Raw genomic sequence first — 22325 nt, 5'->3', positions numbered from 1 at the left:
CTACATAATTGCATGTTTGCTCTTCTAACTAGGACAACAACGTCCTTTTTTCACTCAACGCTTATTATTCTTACTCAACCTTCTGCACTTCTACTCTTACACACTTTTCTTTACCTCATTCTTTATTGATAATAACACACGCGCACACACGTTTAGTCCAATACCTTTATTAGCATGATGACTAGCATCATTGTTGTGTTTATTAGCATGATGTCTTTACTACTAAGGCTATTGTGTTTTTTTTTAGTATGTTGACTAGCGTGGCTAATGTGTGTATTAACATGTTGACTAGCCTAACTACAATGTTTATTGGCATGTTGACTAGCATGCTAATATGTTTATTAGAATGTTGGCTAGCAAGGCTAATATGTTTATCAGCATGTTGACTAGCATGGCTAATATGTTTATTAGCTTGTTGACTAGCATAGCTACAATGTTTATTAGCATGTTGACTAGCATGGTTAATGTTTATTAGCTTGTTGAGTAGCATAGCTATAATATTTATTGGCATGTTGACTAGCATGGCTAATGTGTGTATTAACATGTTGACTAGCATAGGTAGAATGCTCATTAGCATGTTGACTAGCATGGCTAATATGTTTAGTAACATGTTTTTTTTTTAAATGTTGAATAGCGTGGCTAATGTGTGTATTAGCATGTAGATTAGCATGGCTAATACATTTATTAGCATGGCTATTATTTTTATTAGCATGTTCACTAGCATGGCTAATGTATTTTTTTAGCATGTTCACTAGCATGGCTAGTATGTTTATTAGCATGTTGACTAGCATGGCTAATTTGTGTATTAACATGTTGACTAGCATGGCTAATATGTTCATTAGCATGGCTATCATGTTTATTAGCATGTTCACTAGCATGGCTAATTTGTTTTTTTAGCATGTTGACTAGCGTGGCTAATGTGTGTATAACATGTTGACTAGCATAGCTAGAATGTTTATTAGCATGTTGACTAGCATGGCTAATGTTTGTTAGCATGTTGACTAGCATGGCTAATTTGTGTATTAAAATGTTCACTAGCATAGGTAGAATGTTTATTAGCATGTTGACTAGCATTGCTAATAGTATTATTAGCATGTTGACTAATGTGGCCAATGTATTTATTGGCGTGGTGATTAGCATGGCTAATATACTTATTAGCCTGGTGATTAGCATGGCTAATGTCTTCATTAGCATTTTGACTAGCGTGGCTAATGTGTTGACTAGTGTGGCCAGTTATTGATTAGCATGTTGACTAGCATGGCTAATGTGTTTGTTAGCATGTTGACTAGCATGGCTAGAATTTTTATTTTGCATAGTGTGATTAATGTGTGTATTAGCATCTTGACTAGAATAGCTAATATGTTTACTAGCATGTTGACTTGCATAGCTAATGTGTGTATTAACATGTTGACTAGCATGGCTAGAATGTTTATTAGCATGTTGACTAGCATGGCTAATGTCTTTATTAGCATGTCGACTAGCGTCACTAACATATTTATTATCATCTTTACTAGCGAGGCTAACGTGTGTATATTGTGTGGATTAGCTCAGCCAATGTATTTATTAGCGTCTTGATTAGCATGGCTAATGTGTTAATTGGCATGTTTATTAGCATGGCTGATGTGTTCATTAGCATGTCCACTCGTGTGTTCATTAGCATGCTTACTAGTGTGCTAACTGTTTTTATTAGCATGTTTTCTAGCATGGCTAATGGCTAATGTAAAGTCAACATGCTAATGTTCATTAGCATGTTGACTCGTGTGGCTTATATGTTTATTAGCATCTGTGTGTATTAGCATGTTGACTAGCATTGCTAATGTGTTCATTAGTATGTTGACTCGTGCGGCTAATATGTTTATTAGTATCTGTGTGTATTAGCATGTTGACTAGCATGACTAATATTTTTTGGTACACAGTATTCCACATGGGAAGCATGTCAATAATAATATTTGATGAAACAAAAAAGGAATATTTGTTCATGTCTCTTTTAATAAATAAAGAGTGAAAGAGAGCAAGTTTGAATGGTAATAATACAGAACAAGGACAAGACAAAAAAGTACAATTTAAGCGGAGAATCGACGAAGACTGCCGAGCTCAAACAGGAATTAAGTGTGCTTACAACACAACTACTTCCTGTTTATGCACTTGTGTCATCAGGACTGGGATGGCGACTGACTGAGTGAGACAAAAGAAGCTTTGAGAGCCACTGGCCTCTCTCGCTGTGTGTGTGTGCGTGCGTGTGTGTGCGTGCGTGTGTGTGCGTGTGTGTGTGTGTGTGTGTGTGTGTGTTCTGGCAATGCTGACTTAATGGGGACATTGCTCTGTTTACACAGTCAGACCTTTAGGGGACCTCTGACGGTACGGGCACATAAAAACAGGTCCCCTAAAGGGAAACCTTTTTAAACGATAGTCAGATCCATTCTGAAGATGCCTAAGTGATCTTTAAGCTTTTGGCCCAAAAAACATGTTTACTGGTTAGTTTGCGTGTGAGACATTGGCACACCAGCCCCCTCATCGGGCTGTAGCTGGACTGCACTCGCTGCTCTGCTCACACTTCTTCCGGGTATAGTTAATTACTTCCACCTGATCCCCGTAACGAAGGTGGTTTGTTGTTTTGTTTTGTTGGGATTTGTTGTTTTTTTTAAATGGTCCTCAGTAGTCACGTACAAATTTGTGTGAATTATGCAAAATGATTAAAATTTGGTCCCCATGAACCATATTAAAACTTTTCCCTAGGGTCCCCATTAAATTATGATCAGCACATTACTTTATCAATCCAGACATTTAAAGACGTGTATGAGCTAACTAGTCAGTGGCCATTTTACCTCATTTTATGCCTCCACAATCTGTAGAAAGGGTGGTCCCCACAAGTATGGATCAAAAACTTGGTCCCCATTCCGTTTGATAACCAGAATGTGTGTGTGTGTGTTTGTTCTGGCAATGCTGACTTAATGGGGACAATGCTCTGTTTACACAGTCAGACCTTTAGGGGACCTCTGACAGTACGGGGACATATAAACAGGTCCCCTAAAGGAAAAACCTTTTTAAATGATAGTCAGATCCATTCTGAAGATGCCTAAGTGATCTTTAAGCTTTTGGCCCAAAAAACATGTTTACTGGTTAGTTTGAATGTGAGACATTTGCACAGCAGCCCCCTCATCGGGCTGTAGCTGGTACTGCAATCGCTGCTCTGCTCACAATTCTTCCGTGTATAGTTAATCACTTCCACCTGATCCCCATAACGAAGGTGGTTTGTTGTTTTGTTTTGTTGTGGTTTGTTGTTTTTTTTAAATGGTTCTTAGTAGTCACGTACAAATTTGTGTGAATTATGCAGAATCATATAATTTTGGTTCCCATGAACCATATTAAGTCTTTTTCCCCAGGGTCCCCAGTAAGTATGATCAGCACATTACTTCATCAACCCAGACATTTAAAGACGTGTATGAGCTAACTGGGCAGTGGCCATTTTACCTCATTTTTTTATGCCTCCACAACCTGTAGAAAGGGTGGTCCCCACAAGTACTGATCAAAAACTTGGTCCCCATTCCGTTTGATAACCATTATGTGTGTGTGTGTGTTCTGGCAATGCTGACTTAATGGGGACATTGCTCTGTTTACACAGTCAGACCTTTAGGGGACCTCTGACGGTACAGGGACATAAAAACAGGTCCCCTCAAGGGAAACCTTTATAAATGATAGTCAGATCCATTCTGAAGATGCCTAAGTGATCTTTAAACTTTTGTTCCAAAAACACATGTTTACTGGTTAGTTTGAGAGTGAGACATTTGCACAGCAGCCCCCTCATAGGGCTGTCGCTGGTACTGCACTCGCTGCTCTGCTCACACTTCTTCCGTGTATAGTTAATCACTTCCACCTGATCCCCATAACGAAGGTGGTTTGTTGTTTTGTTTTGTTGTGGTTTGTTGTTTTTCTTCAAATGGTTCTCAGTAGTCACTTACAAATTTGTGTGAATGATGCAAAGTTATTTAAATTTGGTCCCCAAGAATGGTCTTTTTACCCAGGGTCCCCAGTAAGTATGATCAGCGCATTACTTCATCAATCCAGAGATTTAAAGACGTGTATGAGCTAACTGGGCAGTGGCCATTTTACCTCATTTTTTAATGCCTCCACAACCTGTAGAAAGTGTGGTCCCCACAAGTCCTGAACAACAACTTGGTGCCCATTCCCAATGATAACCAGTATGTGAGTGTGTTTGTGTGTGTTGACCCACATTGCCTGACGGCGCTCTGGCACCAGGTGTTACCATGGAAACACACTTGGCACTAAACTTTTCTCACGCTCTCGTCATTTCTCCACCCGTCCCGCTAAGCTAATGCTAAGCTAACGCTTGGCTGAAAGGCTGCTGTCAATCAAAGACTACACCAAACAATTTCTTCTTCGTCTACAAACGACACGACAACGTCGAACAATCAAGGCTTCCTCCTAAGCCGGCGTCACAATGTGCTAACTTCCTTAGCACGTAGCGGGGCTGCGTTTACATGCGTACTAGTAGGGCGCGCTAGCTGCGCCGCTAACTTGTTGAGGCGCTCGTGTTACGTAGGGGTTCCTTTAAATACACGTGTACTGTGCCTTTAAGAAAGGCGACGGCGTCGAGGGGAGCAAAACAAAGGGAGATGGCGGCATGTCACTGGAGGCCAAAGCCCTCGGCGTTGGAGATGGCGATGGTCAGTTTGTGCTTCAGCTCCTTCCGGCTGCGATACGGCGGCAAGCAGATCTGATTGAAGCACGTGTGCGATACGGGCAGCCTGACGATAACACACACACACATTCACCTGTCGTCACGTGTGTGTTACATGAAAACAGCATCTGTGTGTGTGTGTGTGTGTGTGTGTGTGTGTGTGTGTGTGTGTGTGTTGTGTATTAGGCATGCAGCTATCCATTATTTGAGTTAAAAGTTAAGTTAAAGTACCAATGATCGTCACACACACACTAGGTGTGGTGAAATTTGTCCTCTGCATTTGACCCATCCTCTTGTTCCACCCCCTGGGAGGTGAGGGGAGCAGTAAGCAGCAGCAGTGACCACGCCTGGGAATCATTTTGGTAAGATTAAGCCCCAAATTCAACCCAAGCAGGGAGGTAATGGGTCCCGTTGTTTTATAGTCTTTAGTATGACTTGACCGGGGTTGGAACGCACGACCTACCGATCTCAGGGCGGACACTCTAACCACAAGTCATCTATCAGTTAGTTTGTTGGAGTAATCAGATTAAAAAAACGTTATATCCTCAGTGCTTATTTTAGGGAAGAAAAAAAAAATAAAAAATAAAAATATATATATATATCCGATTGTAGCTGAGATAGGCGCCAGCGCCCCCCGCGACCCCAAAAGGGAATAAGCGGTAGAAAATGGATGGATGGATGGATATATATATATATATATATATATATATATATATATATATATATATATTTGTCAGAATTTTTATTACCTTCTACTTAACTTCAATTGACCTATTTAACTTACTTCACATTTTATTTACCATCTATTTAAATTATGTATCTTTTATTTACCTTCTATTACCTTTTATTTACCTTCTTTCTAACTTATTTTACCTTCTATTTATCTTTTATTCACCTTCTATTACCTTCTTTCTAACTTATTTTACCTTCTATTTACTTTATATTACCTTCTAATAACTTCTTTTACTTTCTATTGCTTTATAATTATCTTTTACTGACCTTCTATTCCCTTCTATTTACCTTCTTTCTTACTTATTTTACGTTCTATTTATCTTTTATTTACCTTCTATTACCTTTTCTTTACATTCTTTCTAACTTATTTTACCTTCTATTTATCTTTTATTTACCTTCTGTTACCTTTTCTTTACCTTCTTTCTAAATTATTTTACCTTCTATTTATCTTGTACTTACCTTCTTTCTAACTTATTTTATCTTCTATTTACTTTATATTGCCTTCTATTTACCTTCTATTAACTTATTTTACTTTCTGTTGCCTTCTATTTATCTTTTATTGACCTTCTATTACCTTTTATTTACCTTCTTTCTAAGTTATTTTACCTTATATTGCCTTCTATTTGACTTTTATTTACCTTCTATTATCTTTTATTTAACTTTTTAAATTTATTTTACTTTCTATTGACCTTATATTGCCTACTATTTACCCTTTAATATCTTGTTTTACTTACTATTCCTTCTATTTCTTTTATTTACTTTCTATTACCTTTTATTTACCTTCTTTCTAGCTAATTTACCTTTTTATTTTACACACGTACATACATATTCACACACACTGTATACATATATATATATACAAATATATAAATATACAAATATATATATATATATATATATATATATATATATATATATATATATATATATATATATATATTAATAAATAAAATTGCATGGCTAAAGTGCATTAGCATGTGGCTAAGACATTTAGTCCTTTCCCACAGAAGTGGAATCTATTTGTGGTGTGGTGTGCGTCTGTGTGTATGTGTGTGCGTGTGTATCTACCAGTCGGTGGGGGCATCCAGCTTGGAGATTTTGAAGTTTAGGTCGGCCATTCCTCCCACGGGAATGCGATCACTTCCTGTGGCGAAGTGCAGCAACTTCTTCTGCAGCTCCAGCGGGAAGGCAAGCACCACCTCCCAGAAACTCCTACACACACACACACACACACACACACACACACACACACACACACACACACACACACACACACACACACACACACACACACACACACACACACACACACACACACACACACACACACACACACACACACACACACACACACACACACACACACACACACACACACAAACAAACAGTGACGTCACGTATGTGCCACCTCTCCCAGAGTGGATGCATCTCTGTAGCCCGGCAACAGGAAGTGGCGTGGGTCACCTGACGGTGGCGTCGTTCTTGCTGTATCCGTCGTAGATGGCGGCCCGCTGCAGGGCGCTCATGTCCAGCTGAGGACTTCCACACACCAACATCTCCACCTCCTCCGGACGCAGCAGCTGGCAGGAGCACACGTAGCATTCAATCAGTCAAGCCCCTTGACCTCTGACCTTCCACTGTCAGATGCGGTCAGCGACAAAAAAAACAATAGTCATTTCAAAATAAGACGCAACAGGAAGTGGAGGATGTCGGAACAGTGGAGTGAGTCGAGCAATCAGGAAGTGATGTCATACGTGATGTCATCGCTCACACTAATCAGCTGTGTGTGTGTGTGTGCGCTCACCATGAGTGCGTCAGAGGCACACACACTGTGGAAGCCGTGGTAGAAGGCAGCAAACTGCTTGCAGATAGACTTGTTGAGCAGGAAGTCCACGTAAAGATGGACGTACTCTGCACAGGTCACATGACACACAAACAGGTCACATGACACACAAATAGGTCACATGACACACAAAGACAAAAGCAGGACGGGAGAGAAAGTCCCAGCGTTTACTGTTTGGCTACTTTGTGCAGGAAGTAGTAGAAGAAATGTTTACTTGTACTTTGTTACACACTGACTACAAATATACTACTGTAATCAATACTTTAATACTACTAATGTACTGTAAAGTTAATACTACTACTGTACTGTATATTTAATACCACAACTATACTGTATATTAATACAACTGCTGTACTCTAGATAGTGCTTGAAAGTATATGTTTGAGGTACATGATAGTATATATGAAAGTATAAGTTTGAGGTACATGAAAGTCTGTTTGCAGTACATGAAAGTATATTTGAGGTACATGAAAGTATATATAAATGATAAATGGGTTGTACTTGTATAGCGCTTTTCTACCTTCAAGGTACTCAAAGCGCTTTGACACTACTTCCACATTTACCCATTCACACACACATTCACACACTGATGGAGGGAGCTGCCATGCAAGGCGCCAACCAGCACCCATCAGGAGCAAGGGTGAAGTGTCTTGCTCAGGACACAACGGACGTGACGAGGTTGGTACTAGGTGGGATTTGAACCAGGGACCCTCGGGTTGCGCACGGCAACTCTCCCACTGCGCCACGCCGTCTGTTTGAGGTACATGTAAGTATATGTTTGAGGTACATTAAAGTATATGTTTGAGGTACATTAAAGTATATGTTTGAGGTACATGAAAGTATGTTTGCAGTACATGAAAGTATGTTTGAGGTACATGAAAGTATTTATGAAAGTATATGTTTGAGGTACATGAAAGTATGTTTGCAGTACATGAAAGTATGTTTGAGGTACATGAAAGTATATATGAAAGTATATGTTTGAGGTACATGTAAGTATATGTTTGAGGTACATTAAAGTCTATGTTTGAGGTACATGAAAGTATGTTTGCAGTACATGAAAGTATGTTTGAGGTACATGAAAGTATATATGAAAGTATATGTTTGAGGTACATGAAAGTATGTTTGCAGTACATGAAAGTATGTTTGAGGTACATGAAAGTATATATGAAAGTATATGTTTGAGGTACATAAAAGTATATGTTTGAGGTACATGAAAGTATATGTTTGAGATACATGAAAGTATATGTTTGAGGTACATGAAAGTATATGTTTGAGATACATGAAAGTATATGTTTGAGATACATGAAAGTATATGTTTGAGGTACATAAAAGTATATGTTTGAGATACATGAAAGTATATATTTGAGATGCATGAAAGTATATGTTTGAGGTACATGAAAGTATGTTTGCAGAACATGAAAGTATGTTTGAGGTACATGAAAGTATATATGAAAGTATATGTTTGAGGTACATGTAAGTATATGTTTGAGGTACATTAAAGTCTATGTTTGAGGTACATGAAAGTATGTTTGCAGTACATGAAAAGTACATGAAAGTATGTTTGCAGTACAGGAAAGGTACATGAAAGTATGTTTGCAGTACATGAAAGTATGTTTGAGGTACATGAAAGTATATATGAAAGTATATGTTTGAGGTACATAAAAGTATATGTTTGAGGTACATGAAAGTACGTTTGAAGTACATGAAAGTATATATGAAAGTATATGTTTGATATACATGAAAGTATATGTTTGAGGTACATGAAAGTATATGTTTGAGGTACATGAAAGTGTATGTTTGAGGTACATGAAAGTAGATGTATAACGTACATGAAAGTAAATGTTTGAGGTACATGAAAGTATATGTTTGAGGTACATGACAGTATATGTTTGAGGTACATGTAAATATATGTTTGAGGTACATGAAAGTATATGTTTGAGATACATAAAAGTATATGTTTGAGGTACATGAAAGTATATGTTTGAGGTACATGTAAATATATGTTTGAGGTACATGAAAGTATATGTTTGAGGTACATGACAGTATATGTTTGAGGTACATGAAAGTATATGTTTGAGGTACATGACAGTATATGTTTGAGGTACATGAAAGTATTTGTGTGAGGTACATGGAAGTATATGTTTGAGGTACATGAAAGTATATATGAAAGTATATATTAGAGGTACATGAAAGTATATGTTTGAGGTACATGACAGTATATGTTTGAGGTACATGACAGTATTTGTGTGAGGTACATGGAAGTATATGTTTGAGGTACACGTATGTACAATATATGTTTGAGGTACATGAAAGTATTTGTGTGAGGTACATGGAAGTATATATTTGAGGTACACATAAGTATATGTTTGAGGTACTTTACCCTTCCTGTTGTGTTTGTTGACAGGTATCTTGTCGCCTCCTGGCTTCAGGTTGTACCATTTGACCACGCCCATTTCCTCCTGACACACCTGAACACAACATCACTAATTTTAGCTTAGCATTGTTGTTGTTGTTGTTAAAAGATGTTGACACTTGAGGGCGGGGGTGAGAACCGCGCTCAGAAAACTGAAGTCATTCAGACAAAGTTAGAACAGGAAGTAAAACCCAAATAAGAGCATAGCAAACAGGAAACAGTACCCCAATAAGACATGATCTGTCGCCACAGGTCAGTAAGTAGATTCATCAGCGTGCTAATGGACATATGTGGCCGCCATCTTAACCTTCCAATTTTGGCCAATGCATCACGACAAGTTGTGTACTTAAAAGAAATCCTAACTTTCTAATTTCTCAGCCAGTTGTCGTTTTTAAATGTAAAAACCTATGCTACGTATACATATTCAATGTTTTATTTTGAAAAAGAAAAACTTCATTCCCAGTAAAAATAGCCACGTTGTTCAAAATGCAAGTGAGTGTGGATGCTGAGCTTTAGCAGTTGAAATTGTCAACTTGAACTTCTTCTCCACACCAGCACTTTCCTGTTTGGAGGAATTTGCTGCAGAAATGTTGACGTCCCACCTTTGACCTGAACTCAGGGGGCCGGTCAGGTGTCATTCCCAGGCGCCAGGTTTGGCCCCCAGGAATGCACACACACATGTATAGCCCTGCTCGAGACTCTTTTTCATCTACTTGTTCACTTCCTGTTGATATTCATCTATTTGTTCACTTTCTGTTCATTTTTATCTACTGTTTACTTCTTGTTGATATTCATCTACTTCTTCACTTCCTATTGATAGTCATTTACTTCTTCACTTCCTGCTGGTAATCATCTACTTGTTCACTTCCTGTTGATATTCATCTACTTGTTCACTTCAAGTTAAAATGTCATCTACTCGTTCACTTCCTGTTGATACTCACTTACTTGTTCACTTCCTATTTATAGTAATTTGTTCACTTCCTGTTGATATTCAAATCTTGTTCACTTCCTGTTGATATTCATCTACTTGTTCACTTCCTGTTAATATTCATTTACTTTCTAACTTCCTGTTGATAGTCAACTGCTTGTTCGCTTCTTGTTGATATTTATCTACGTGTTCACTTCCTGTTAATATTCATATACGTGTTCACTTGTTGATATTCATCTACTTGTTCACTTCCTGTTGATATTCATCTACTTGTTTACTTCCAATTGATAGTCATCAACTTGTTCACTTCCTGTTGATAGTCACTTACTTGTTCACTTCCTATTGATAGTCATTTACTTGTTCACTTCTTGTTGATATTCATATTCTTGTTCACTTCCTGTTGATATTCATCTACTTGTTCACTTCCTGTTGATAGTCATCTACTTGTTCACTTCCTGTTGATAGTCATCTACGTGTTTACTTCCTGTTGATAGTCACTTACTTGTTCACTTCCTATTGATATTCATCTACTTTTTCACTTCCTGTTGATAGTCAACTGCTTGTTCGCTTCCTGTTGATATTTATCTATTTGTTCACTTCCTTTTAATATTCATCACTTGTTCACTTCCTCTTGATATTCATCTACTTGTTCACTTCCTGTTGACATTCGTCTACATGTTCACTTCCTGCTGATATTAATCTACTTGTTGACTTCCTGTTGACATTCATCCACTTGTTGACTTTCTGTTGACATTCATCTACTTGTTCACGTCCAGTTGACATTCATATACTTGTTTACTTACTGTTGATATTCATCTACTTCTTCACTTCCTGTTGATATTCATCTACTTGTTCAATTCCAGTTGATAGTCATCTACTTGTTCATTTCTTGTTGATATTACTCACCTTGTTCCCTTCCTGTTGATTTTATCTACATGTTCACTTCCTGTTGTTATTCACTTACTTGTTCACTTCCTATTGATATTCATCTACTTTATCACTTCCTGGTGATAGTCAACTGCTTGTTCACTTCCTGTTGATATTCATCTACTTCTTCACTTCCTGTTGACATTCATCTACATGATCACTTCCTGTTGATATTAATCTACTTGTTGACTTCCTGTTGACATTCATCACTTGTTGACTTCCTGTTGACATTCATCCACTTGTTCACTTCCTGTTAACATTCATATACTTGTTTACTTCCTGTTGATATTCATCTACTTGTTCACTTCCTGTTGATATTCATCTACTTGTTCAATTCCAGTTGATAGTCATCTACTTGTTCATTTCATGTTGATATTCATCTCCTTGTTCCCTTCCTGTTGATTTTATCTATGTGTTCACTTCCTGTTGTTATTCACTTACTTGTTCACTTCCTATTGATATTCATCTACTTTCTCACTTCCTGTTGATAGTCAACTGCTTGTTGACTTCATCTACTTATTGACTTCCTGTTGACATTCATCTACTTGTTCACTTCCAGTTGACATTCATATACTTGTTCACTTCCTGTTGATATTAATCTACTTGTTCACTTCCTGTTGACATTCATCTACTTGTTCACTTCCTGTTAACATTCATATACTTGTTTACTTCCTGTTGATATTCATCTACTTGTTCACTTCCTGTTGATATTCATCTACTTGTTCAATTCCAGTTGATAGTCATCTACTTGTTCATTTCATGTTGATATTCATCTCCTTGTTCCCTTCCTGTTGATTTTATATATGTGTTCACTTCCTGTTGTTATTCACTTACTTGTTCACTTCCTATTGATATTCATCTACTTTCTCACTTCCTGTTGATAGTCAACTGCTTGTTGACTTCCTGTTGATATTCATCTACTTGTTGACTTCCTGTTGACATTCATCTACTTGTTCACTTCCAGTTGACATTCATATACTTGTTCACTTCCTGTTGATATTAATCTACTTGTTCACTTCCTGTTGATATTCATCTACTTGTTCAATTCCAGTTGATAGTCATCTACTTGTTCATTTCCTGTTGATATTTGTCTCCTTGTTCCCTTCCTGTTGATTTTTATCTACGTGTTCACTTCCTGTTGTTATTCAACACTTTTTCACTTCCTGTTGATATTCATCTACTTGTTCACTTCCTGCTGACAGTCATCTACTTGTTCACTTCCTGTTGATGCCTGCTTACGTTTTGATGTAACGCAATTCCATCTATTTATTTCTTCTCTATTTTTCAAGCTAGCTTAGTGATTAGCATGTCTGCTACTGTCTCGTGTGAAACATGTTTAGCCTAATCCTCCAGTGATTATACTACTTATAATAAATATGTGTTGATATTAATAATTAACTTATGGGGACCAACAAAGTATTAGCCAGAAGGGCTGATACTCAGCTTTTTTTTATCGGCATCAAAGGCATTAATCGGCAATGGCTGATCGCATACTCTTTAACGAAAATTGTCCGATACCAATACTGATCGCCGAATTCCTACATTTTACTAAAGTTCACACGTGCATAAAGGCAGGTGTGCGAGTACTGTACGTGTGAATTGCATGTGGTCGTTAAAGTACTGCTATTGGTGTAAACGACTTCTGCAGAACCGTCAACATGAAAATCGACCAAAGAACAAGTCAAATGAGGTTGCTGGGTTCAAGTGTGGTGTGACTGGACTGGAGGCAGCCATTTGCTGCTGTGCACACACACATGCACATACACGCACACACACACGCACATACACGCACGCAAAGTTTGACATCCAGTCTTCAGTGAAGGTTAGCAAGTTGCACGAGTCCTTGCGTTACTTAACGTGCGTCCTAGGGTGACAACCTGAAATGTGAGATAAAAGTCTTCCTCCACGTTCCCGTCGTAGTTCAGCAGCTCCTCTAAGCCGTGAGCCAGCTCCTGACAAAACACACACATATACAGTTCTTACGGTACATGCAGTGTGTACATATTTATTATACACGTTTGTTTGAACACTGGGTCAGTAGAAGCACAAGCACGTCCTCAGTCAGCTTCCCCAACTCTTACACAACTGCCCTGTTTTTAGCATGACACACACCCCCTCTTTCTGCCTACGTGTGTGTCTGTGTGTGTGTGTGTGTGTGTGTGTGTGTGTGTGTGTGTGTGTGTGTGTGGTGGTTTAAATATCACATATTACAGATAGCTGCACAGTACATCTACAGATAAATCAATGGACAGACAGATACATCAATAGATAAGCGAGTGCAGATAAAGGAAATAAAAAGTGCGCACTTCAACTTTCCCCCAAGTGCACTGGGGTCAAGTCATGAGTTTAGTTATGGCTCCCTCTAGTGTGGACAAAGACAACTGCAACCCAGAAACACACACCTCCACGCTTACTGGGTGTGCCCTGATCCAATGCTGATATTGCGCATCGCTCCAGTATCATCAAAAACACAAGTCAAATGTTATTTGTAAAATGTGTGATATCATGTGCGATACAAGCAGTCCTGCAGCGTGTTTACTTGTGTGTGATATCATGTGCGATACAAGCAGTCCTGCAGCCTGTTAACTTGTGTGAAAGCTCATGTGCGATACAAGAAGTCTTGCAGAATGTTTACTTGTGTGTGATATTACATGCGATACAAGCAGTCCTGCAGCCTGTTTACTTGCGTGTGATATCAAGTGTGATACAAGCAGTCCTGCAGCCTGTTTACTTGTGTGATATATCATGTGATACAGGAAGTCTTGCAGAATGTTTACTTGTGTGTGATATCATGTGCAATACAAGCAGTCCTGCAGCTTGTTTACTTGAGTGTAATATCATGTGTGATACAAGCAGTCCTGCAGCCTGTTTACTTGTGTGATACATCATGTAATACAAGAAGTCTTGCAGAATGTTTACTTGTGTGTGATATCATGTGCGATACAAGCAGTCTTGCAGAATGTCTATTGTGCGTGATATCACATGTGATACAAGCAGTCCTGTAGTGTGTTTACTTGAGCGTGATGTGTTGTGTGATACAAAAAGTCCTGCAGCATGTTTATTTGTGTGTGATATCATGTGCAATGCAAGCAGTCCTGCAGAATTTTTACTTGTGTGTGATATCATGTGCGATACAAGCAGTCCTGGAACCTGTTTACAATATCATGTGCGATACAACGAGTCATTCAGAATGTTTACTTGTGTGTGATATCATGTGCGATACAAGCAGTCTTGCAGAATGTTTACTTGTGTGTGATATCATGTGCGATACGAGCAGCCATGCAGTGTTTACTTGTGTGCGGCATCATGTGCAATACAAGCAGTCCTGCATCGTGTTTACTTGTGTGCGACATCATGTGCAATACAAGCAGTCCTGCGGGCTGTTTACTTGTGTGTGATATCATGCGCGATACAAGCAGTCATTCAGAATGTTTACTTGTGTGTGATCAAATGCAGAGAATAATTTCGCCACGCCTTTAACTTAATATCATGTGATATACAAGCGGTCTTGCAGAATGTTTACCTGTGTGTGATATCATGTGCTCGTATCGCGTTTTCTTTTGCAAAGCTGGACAGCCAGTTAACATCTAAACGTCCTCCAAAAAAACCCCGCACAATTTCTTCTATTTTACTTAAAATTATTTACAAACGGTAGACATGCTTGGCTATGGGCTACTCGCAGCTACACAGCAGCTAAGCACACAATAGCACACAAGCTAGACATAATAATAATTGCACAATATTCCAGTGTAATTAGTCAATTTAAACAAGTATCAAATATTTATAGTTGCATATTAATTACATATACAAAGTGTCCAAGGCAGAAGTGTATTAGGATGTATCCAGTAACAAACGTGTCCGCATCATTTACTTGTTGCGTCATGAGCAACAATTAAAAACAATTACCACTCCACTTCAACTTAAACATAAATTCATTCCAGACGGGTAATAATAAATAGGTTAGTGTTTTATATAGCTACCTTTTGTTTTCTGATTGACTCATTTCTCTTAAACCTTTTCTAACATTCCACAGCACTAAACAACACAAGTACGTATGCTTCCTGCTGACGTTGTATGTGGAAAAAAACGACAATAAAGGATATTTAAAGTCCATTACTTCCACCGTGCATGGTAAACAAAAGTGCGTGAATTGCGACACAGAATTATTGATTGGCACAACGATCTTTGACCACCAAGGTTTAAAAGAAAAAAAAAATCAATTGGTGTACTTTTGTCCTTGAATGTTGTGTTTTGAGTACAAAGTACAGCGAAATGCAGTACACTGACATTGTAGTCAAAACACTGAAAGTGTGTGCAGCGATGTATTTCATACTGAGTAGTGACCTTTGACCCACCCCGGCCTGGAGCTTACCGGCATGATCTGCTGCAGGTCCTCCAAGGTGGCGGTCGCCATGCCAACAAGGGCATTCTGGTCACATGGTATGGTGGGCGGAGTGAGCAGCTTCCTGTACGGGAAGACAAGTAGTCTCTCCTTAGATCAGGGGCCCACTCAGATACCAACACTGCATTGGTCTTCTTACGCTTGAGTTTAATCAAGTTTGAAAAAAAAGTGTCCAAAGTGTTGCATTAAAAAAAAACTATGAAAAAAATAAAGATAAAAAAGTGGAATAAAAAAAGCAAACAGGTGAAAAAGTTGGAATGTTCTCTACTAGCACGAAGCTGTCATTGCTAAAAAATAATAAGGAATAAACATCAATGTTGTGAATTATTTACATATTTGAGTCTTCAATTATTTACATAAAATTTTCCATTTTTACATTTTAAGGGAAAACTATTGCATATTTTGTGTTTGCCATAAAAAAGCATTTTTTGACAAAAAGGACACAAAACATATTTTTATTTATTTATAATTGACAGAAATATCTGATGTTGAGCTATTATTTTTTTTTTTTAAATCAATATGACTTAATTTTAGCATTTTTATGAGTAAGAAACTTTCCAGGTCCCCGAAACCAAACATGAGAGGAGCCCTAAAGGCAAAAATAAATGTTATATATATATATATATATATATATATATACATGATGTGATGAGGTGGCGACTTGTCCAGGGTGTACCCCGCCTTCCGCCCGATTGTAGTTGAGATAGGCACCAGCGCCCCCCACGATCCCAAAGGGAATAAGCGTTAGAAAATGGATGGATATATATATATACACCAATACAATACAATATATTTATATATATATATATATATAAATATATATATATATATATATATATAGATATATATATATATATATATATACATATATATATACATACATATATATATCAATACAATATATATACATATATATATATACACATATATGTCCATCCATCCATTTTCTCCAGCTTATTCCTTTGGGGTAGTGGGGGGCACTGGTGCCTATCTCAGATACAATCGGGCGGAAGGTGGTGTACACCCTGGACAAGTCGCCACCTCACACACACACACACATACATACATACATACATACATACATATATATATATATATATATATATATATATATATATATAAATACACATATATATATAGTACTGGTTTTAAAAATAGAAAATATCATGCTTTCATTTCTGAGTGGAAACATTTTGGACACCCCTGCTTTACAACCTTGTCAAATGACATGAAAGCATGCGTTAATCACAAATATTATTATTAATTTTACACATAAAACTTAGATGGATTACTGACGAAAAAATACATTTACATGCAATTGTGTTGTGCTAAAATAAAACAACTAAAGCTTCACCACTGTAGACATAATTTTTGCACTTAAAGTAGCAGTAGAGTGGAAAAACAAGTTGCCTCTATATTGAAGCTATTATCATATATATCTGATTTATGACAACTAAAGACTTACAAAGCTTGCGAGTAGATAGATATCATCGAAATCGTATCAATCTCAGAGATTCCTGAGACATTTTGACATGACAAAGAGGAGGAACCACAGATCCCTTCCCTATCCACTACAACGCTAATCAAGCAGACTTTGTGAGAGCAATCACATTATTTTTGAGCCCGAACACAAAGAGGATGAGCAATAAGTTTTAGAATCCGAGTGTAAATTTATTTTGACATTATAGCATTAGCATCATTGCTAGATACTATACATACAAACTAACCAAAATAACATCAACACTTAATGTAATATTTCCACTCTCGCTGGGATGCCAACTGACGGGAGGCTCACATAATTCCGTTTGGATGAAGATTTAATCGCAATTCTCATGAAGCGTTAAAAAAACTAGCGTCTTTTTGGCCATCTTGGGGGACGTGAAAGTGGACTATGGCCACATTTGTCTACTAGCAGGTGAGAGATTCATGAATTATGTAGAATTTACTTTTAGCAAGTTTGAGACCAAGTAGAATCAGCCACCGGCTCAGTGTGTCAACAATAGCCGCGTAAGATAGCATTAGCGCACTGTTATCAATGTGCCGCTAAAATAGTCTGTCTGCGTTAGCACTTATGATAACAAAATAACTCATATTTGGTTAATTTTCAGGTCACGGCAAGTAAATGGAGTATTGTTGGCACTTTTTAGGGAGTATAATGAGAGGACCCTCCATCTGTTGATTCAATTGTTAGATATTTTATTTACCATTTTGAATGCATAACAAAATAAAAGCATATGTGTTCCTGTCTTACATAATGACTGTGAATAATAAACAGCACATCGCTTTACAATGTTTGCGTATTTCCAGTATGACTGCCCTAATAATATGGTCAGAGTGCAGAAGTGTTCCTACAGTGACGTAGAATCTACGGATATGTGACATTTTGTGATGTTTAGACGTTATTTTCACATACTTTGTGGATTGTAACTACAATTTTATATGTTTAATGGACGCAATGAAACACAATTAAGATATAAAGTCAACTTGTTTTTACACTCTACTGATACTTGGAGAAACCGCTTTTGTTTGTTTGATATCGTCATTACTGCCACAAGTGGTGGAAAGGTGTATTACAACTGAGTACCACTCTGGCCCTTAGGGACCACGGCTGAGAAATCTAACAATGTGTCCCGGCCCTAAGGTTAAAGAACACTGCTTTAGATAACACACACACACACACACAGACACACACACACCTGTAACAGTAAAGAGGGAAGTGGATGTCCAGTGCGATGCTGTTGTAAACCGCCAAGCCCATCAGCTGACATGTTAAGGACAGACAGTGCAAATGCTAAATTATGTAATGATTGGCCACGCCCCCATTCCCGCTACGCCTTAATTACACGTCGCCATGGTGACAGAGCAGCCACGGCGACCAGACTGCGGTGACAATGATGAATGAGGGGAACATACACACTTTTTCCAGCATTCCTTCTCCAATACTGCTTTGTCCTTCCACGTACACACACACACACACACACACACACACACACACACACACACACACACACGCACGCACGCACGCACGCGCGCACGCACACGCACACACACAAACACTGGCAGGGAAGATGCAGCCATTAGGTTACATAACCTTTTGACGGCTACCAGATGGCGAGCAGATATTTTGTGTGTGTGTGTGTGTGTGTGTGTGTGTGTGTGTGTGTGTGTGTGTGTGTGTGTGTGTGTGTGTGTGTGTGTGCTACATATTTCACAAGGATACAGTCCCAATGAGCTGAAACTCGGAGTAGTTGTCACACTTCCAGCTGCTGAACCAATGACAGCGTGAGTCCTTCATGAAGGTGAACATTCCTGGGCAGCCAATCAGAGAGAGGCATAACATCATCATCATCAACATCACACGATGTTCCAGAAGTCCTCTTGGAACTTGGAAATCGGACTTTCCATCTGGTCTTTCCCCGAGTGTACTTCCTAGGAACCTCCACCGGGGAGCGCTTACCGTAGTCGGCGTGGAAGATCTGCCTGACGAGCAGCAGGAACCACTCCTTGGTCAGACCGCCCATGTCAAGTCCCGCCTCTCCTACAAACGTCACTCGCAGCTTCTTCTTCAGGTCGCACCGCTTCCTGGTCAACTATGGTGTGGGGGTGTGGGGGGTGCACCAATCAGAACAAACGCGACCAACATCACATTGACAAAGGTAAAACCTTCCGGAGAAAAGTTCTGTGGTCAGATGAAACAAAAATTGAGATGTTTGCCCACAATACCCAGCCATATGTTTGGAGGAGAAAAAGTGAGGCGTTTAATCCCAAGAGCACTATGCCTACCGTCAAGCATGGTGGTGGTAGTAATATGCTCTGGGCCTGTTTTGCTGCCAATGGAACTGGTGCTTTCCAGGGAGTAAATGGGATAATGTAAAAGGAGGATTACCTCCAAATTCCTCAGGACAAACTCAAATCATCAGCCCAGAGGTTGGGTCTTGGGCGCAGGTGGGTGTTCCAACAGGACAATGACCCCAAACACGCATCAAAAGTGGTAAAGGAATGGCTAAATCAGGCTAGAATTAATGTTTTAGAATGGCCTTCCCAAAGTCCTGACTTAAACGTGTGGACAATGCTGAAGAATCAAGTCCATGTCAGAACACCAACACATTTAGCTGAACCGCACCAATTTTTTAAAAAGAGTGGTCAAAAATTCAACCAGAAGCTTGTAGATGGCTACCAAAAGCGCCTTATTGCAGTGAAACTTGCCAATGGACATGTAACCAAACATCAACATTGCTGTATGTATACTTTTGACCCGGCAGATTTGATCACATGTTCAGTAGATCCATAATAAATTCACAAAAGAACCAAACTTTATAAATGATTTTTTTGTGACCAACAAGTATGTGCTCCAATCACTATGTCACAAAACAATAAGAGTTGTGAAAATGATTGGAAACTCAAGACAGCCATGACATTATGTTATTTACAAATGTATGTAGTAAACTTTTGACCACGACTGTATATAGATATTGTTTAATCACCCAACCCTATAGGTTTTTTTTTCCAAAACAATTTATCGGTGTCGATCACATGTCTACTGCGATATATATTGATACTGTTTCATGGCCAAACCATATAGCGCTTTTAAAATGATTATTATTTTCTATATTGATATCAATTGTGTCTATCGCGATAATGAATTGATATCATCTGATAGCCCACTCTTTCATTCAATTTTTGGTTGATTTCCTATTGATATGGATTAAGTGTGCATCGCGATACATACTGATATCGTTTTATCATCCATCCCTATAGGTTTTTTTTTCCAAAACATTTTATTGATGTCGATCACATGTCTACTGTGATATATATTGATACAGTTTCATGGACAAACCCAATAGCGCTTTTAAAATGATTATTATTTTTTATATTGATATCAATTGTACCTATCGTGATAATGAATTGATATCGTTTCATAGCCCACTCCATCCAATTTTTAGTTTATTTCCTATTGATATGGATTAAGTGTGCGTCGCGATATATACTGATATCGTTTTATCATCCATCCCTATAGGTTTTTTTTTTTCCAAAACATTTTATTGATGTCGATCACATGTCTACTGCGATATATATTGATACTGTTTCATGGCTAAACCCTATAACGCTTTTGAAATGATTACAATTATTTATATTGATATCAATTGTGTCTATCGCGATAATGAATTGATATCATCTGATATGGATGGATTTACCATGAATTGATTAACGTGGACCCCGACTTAAACAAGTTACCATTTAGTGGTCAATTGTACGGAATATGTACTGTACTGTGCAATCTACTAATAAAAGTATCAATCAATCAAGTGTGCATTGCAATATATACTGATATCGTTTTATCGTCCAGCTCAATAGGGTTTTTTTTCCAAAACATTTTATTGATGACGATCACATGTCTACTGCGATATATATTGATACTGTTTCATGGCCAAACCCTATAGCGCTTTAAAATGATTATTATTTTTTGTATTGATATCAATTGTACCTATCATGATAATGAATTGATATCGTTTCATAGCCTACTCAATCCAATTTGTGGTTTATTTCCTATTGATATGGATTAAGTGTGCATCGCGATATATACTGATATCGTTTTATCATCCATCCCTATAGGTTTTTTTTTCCAAAACATTTTATTGATGTCGATCACATGTCTACTGCGATATATATTGATACTGTTTCATGGCTAAACCCTATAACGCTTTTGAAATGATTACAATTATTTATATTGATATCAATTGTGTCTATCGCGATAATGAATTGATATCATCTGATAGCCCACTCCATCATCCAATTTTTGGTGGATTACCTATTGATATGGATTAAGTGTGTATAACGATATATACTGATATCATTTTATCGTCCTGCCTTATAGGGTTTTTTTTCCAAAACATTTTATTGCTGCGATCACGCGTCTATTGCGATATGTATTGATATTGTTTCATGGCCAAACACTATAGCGTTTTTAAAATTCTTAATATTTTTTGTATTGACATCAGGGTGTACCCCGCCTTCCGCCCAATTGTAGCTGAAATAGGCGCCAGCGCCCCCCGCGACCCCAAAAGGGAATAAGCGCTAGAAAATGGATGGATGGATGGATGTATGTATTGACATCAATTGTGTCCACCATGATAATGAATTGATATCGTTTGATAGCCCACTCCTTCATCCAATTTTTGGTGGATTTCCTATTGATAAGGATTAGGTGTGCATCGCGATATATACTGATATCGTTTTATCGTCCAGCCCTATAGGTTTTTTTTCCAAAACTTTTTATTGATGTCGATCACACGTCTATTGCGATATATATTGATACTGTTTCATGGCTAAACCCTGTAGCGCTTTTAAAATTATCATTATTTTTTTTGTATTGATATCAAT

The 22325-nt window shown here is 38.0% G+C and overlaps 1 protein-coding gene across 1 annotated transcript in view; it reads right to left on the bottom strand.

Annotated features, from left to right (window-relative positions):
* Positions 1-1971: 1971 nt before the first annotated feature.
* Positions 1972-22325, bottom strand: part of hectd2 (HECT domain containing 2) — a 42303-nt gene continuing 21949 nt past the window's right edge. Inside the window, 10 exon segments of the mRNA XM_061911484.1 lie at positions 1972-4766; positions 6500-6643; positions 6896-7011; positions 7236-7342; positions 9655-9742; positions 13420-13494; positions 15915-16008; positions 18641-18705; positions 19165-19253; positions 19402-19534. Coding sequence (XP_061767468.1) covers positions 4646-4766; positions 6500-6643; positions 6896-7011; positions 7236-7342; positions 9655-9742; positions 13420-13494; positions 15915-16008; positions 18641-18705; positions 19165-19253; positions 19402-19534 — 1032 coding nt within the window. The 3' untranslated portion in view covers positions 1972-4645.

This window comes from Nerophis ophidion, linkage group LG09 (genome assembly GCF_033978795.1).
Source record: "Nerophis ophidion isolate RoL-2023_Sa linkage group LG09, RoL_Noph_v1.0, whole genome shotgun sequence".
Lineage (NCBI taxonomy): Eukaryota > Metazoa > Chordata > Actinopteri > Syngnathiformes > Syngnathidae > Nerophis > Nerophis ophidion.
The sequence above is the reverse complement of the archived record's forward strand: the minus strand, read 5'-3'. Positions and strand labels throughout refer to the sequence as shown.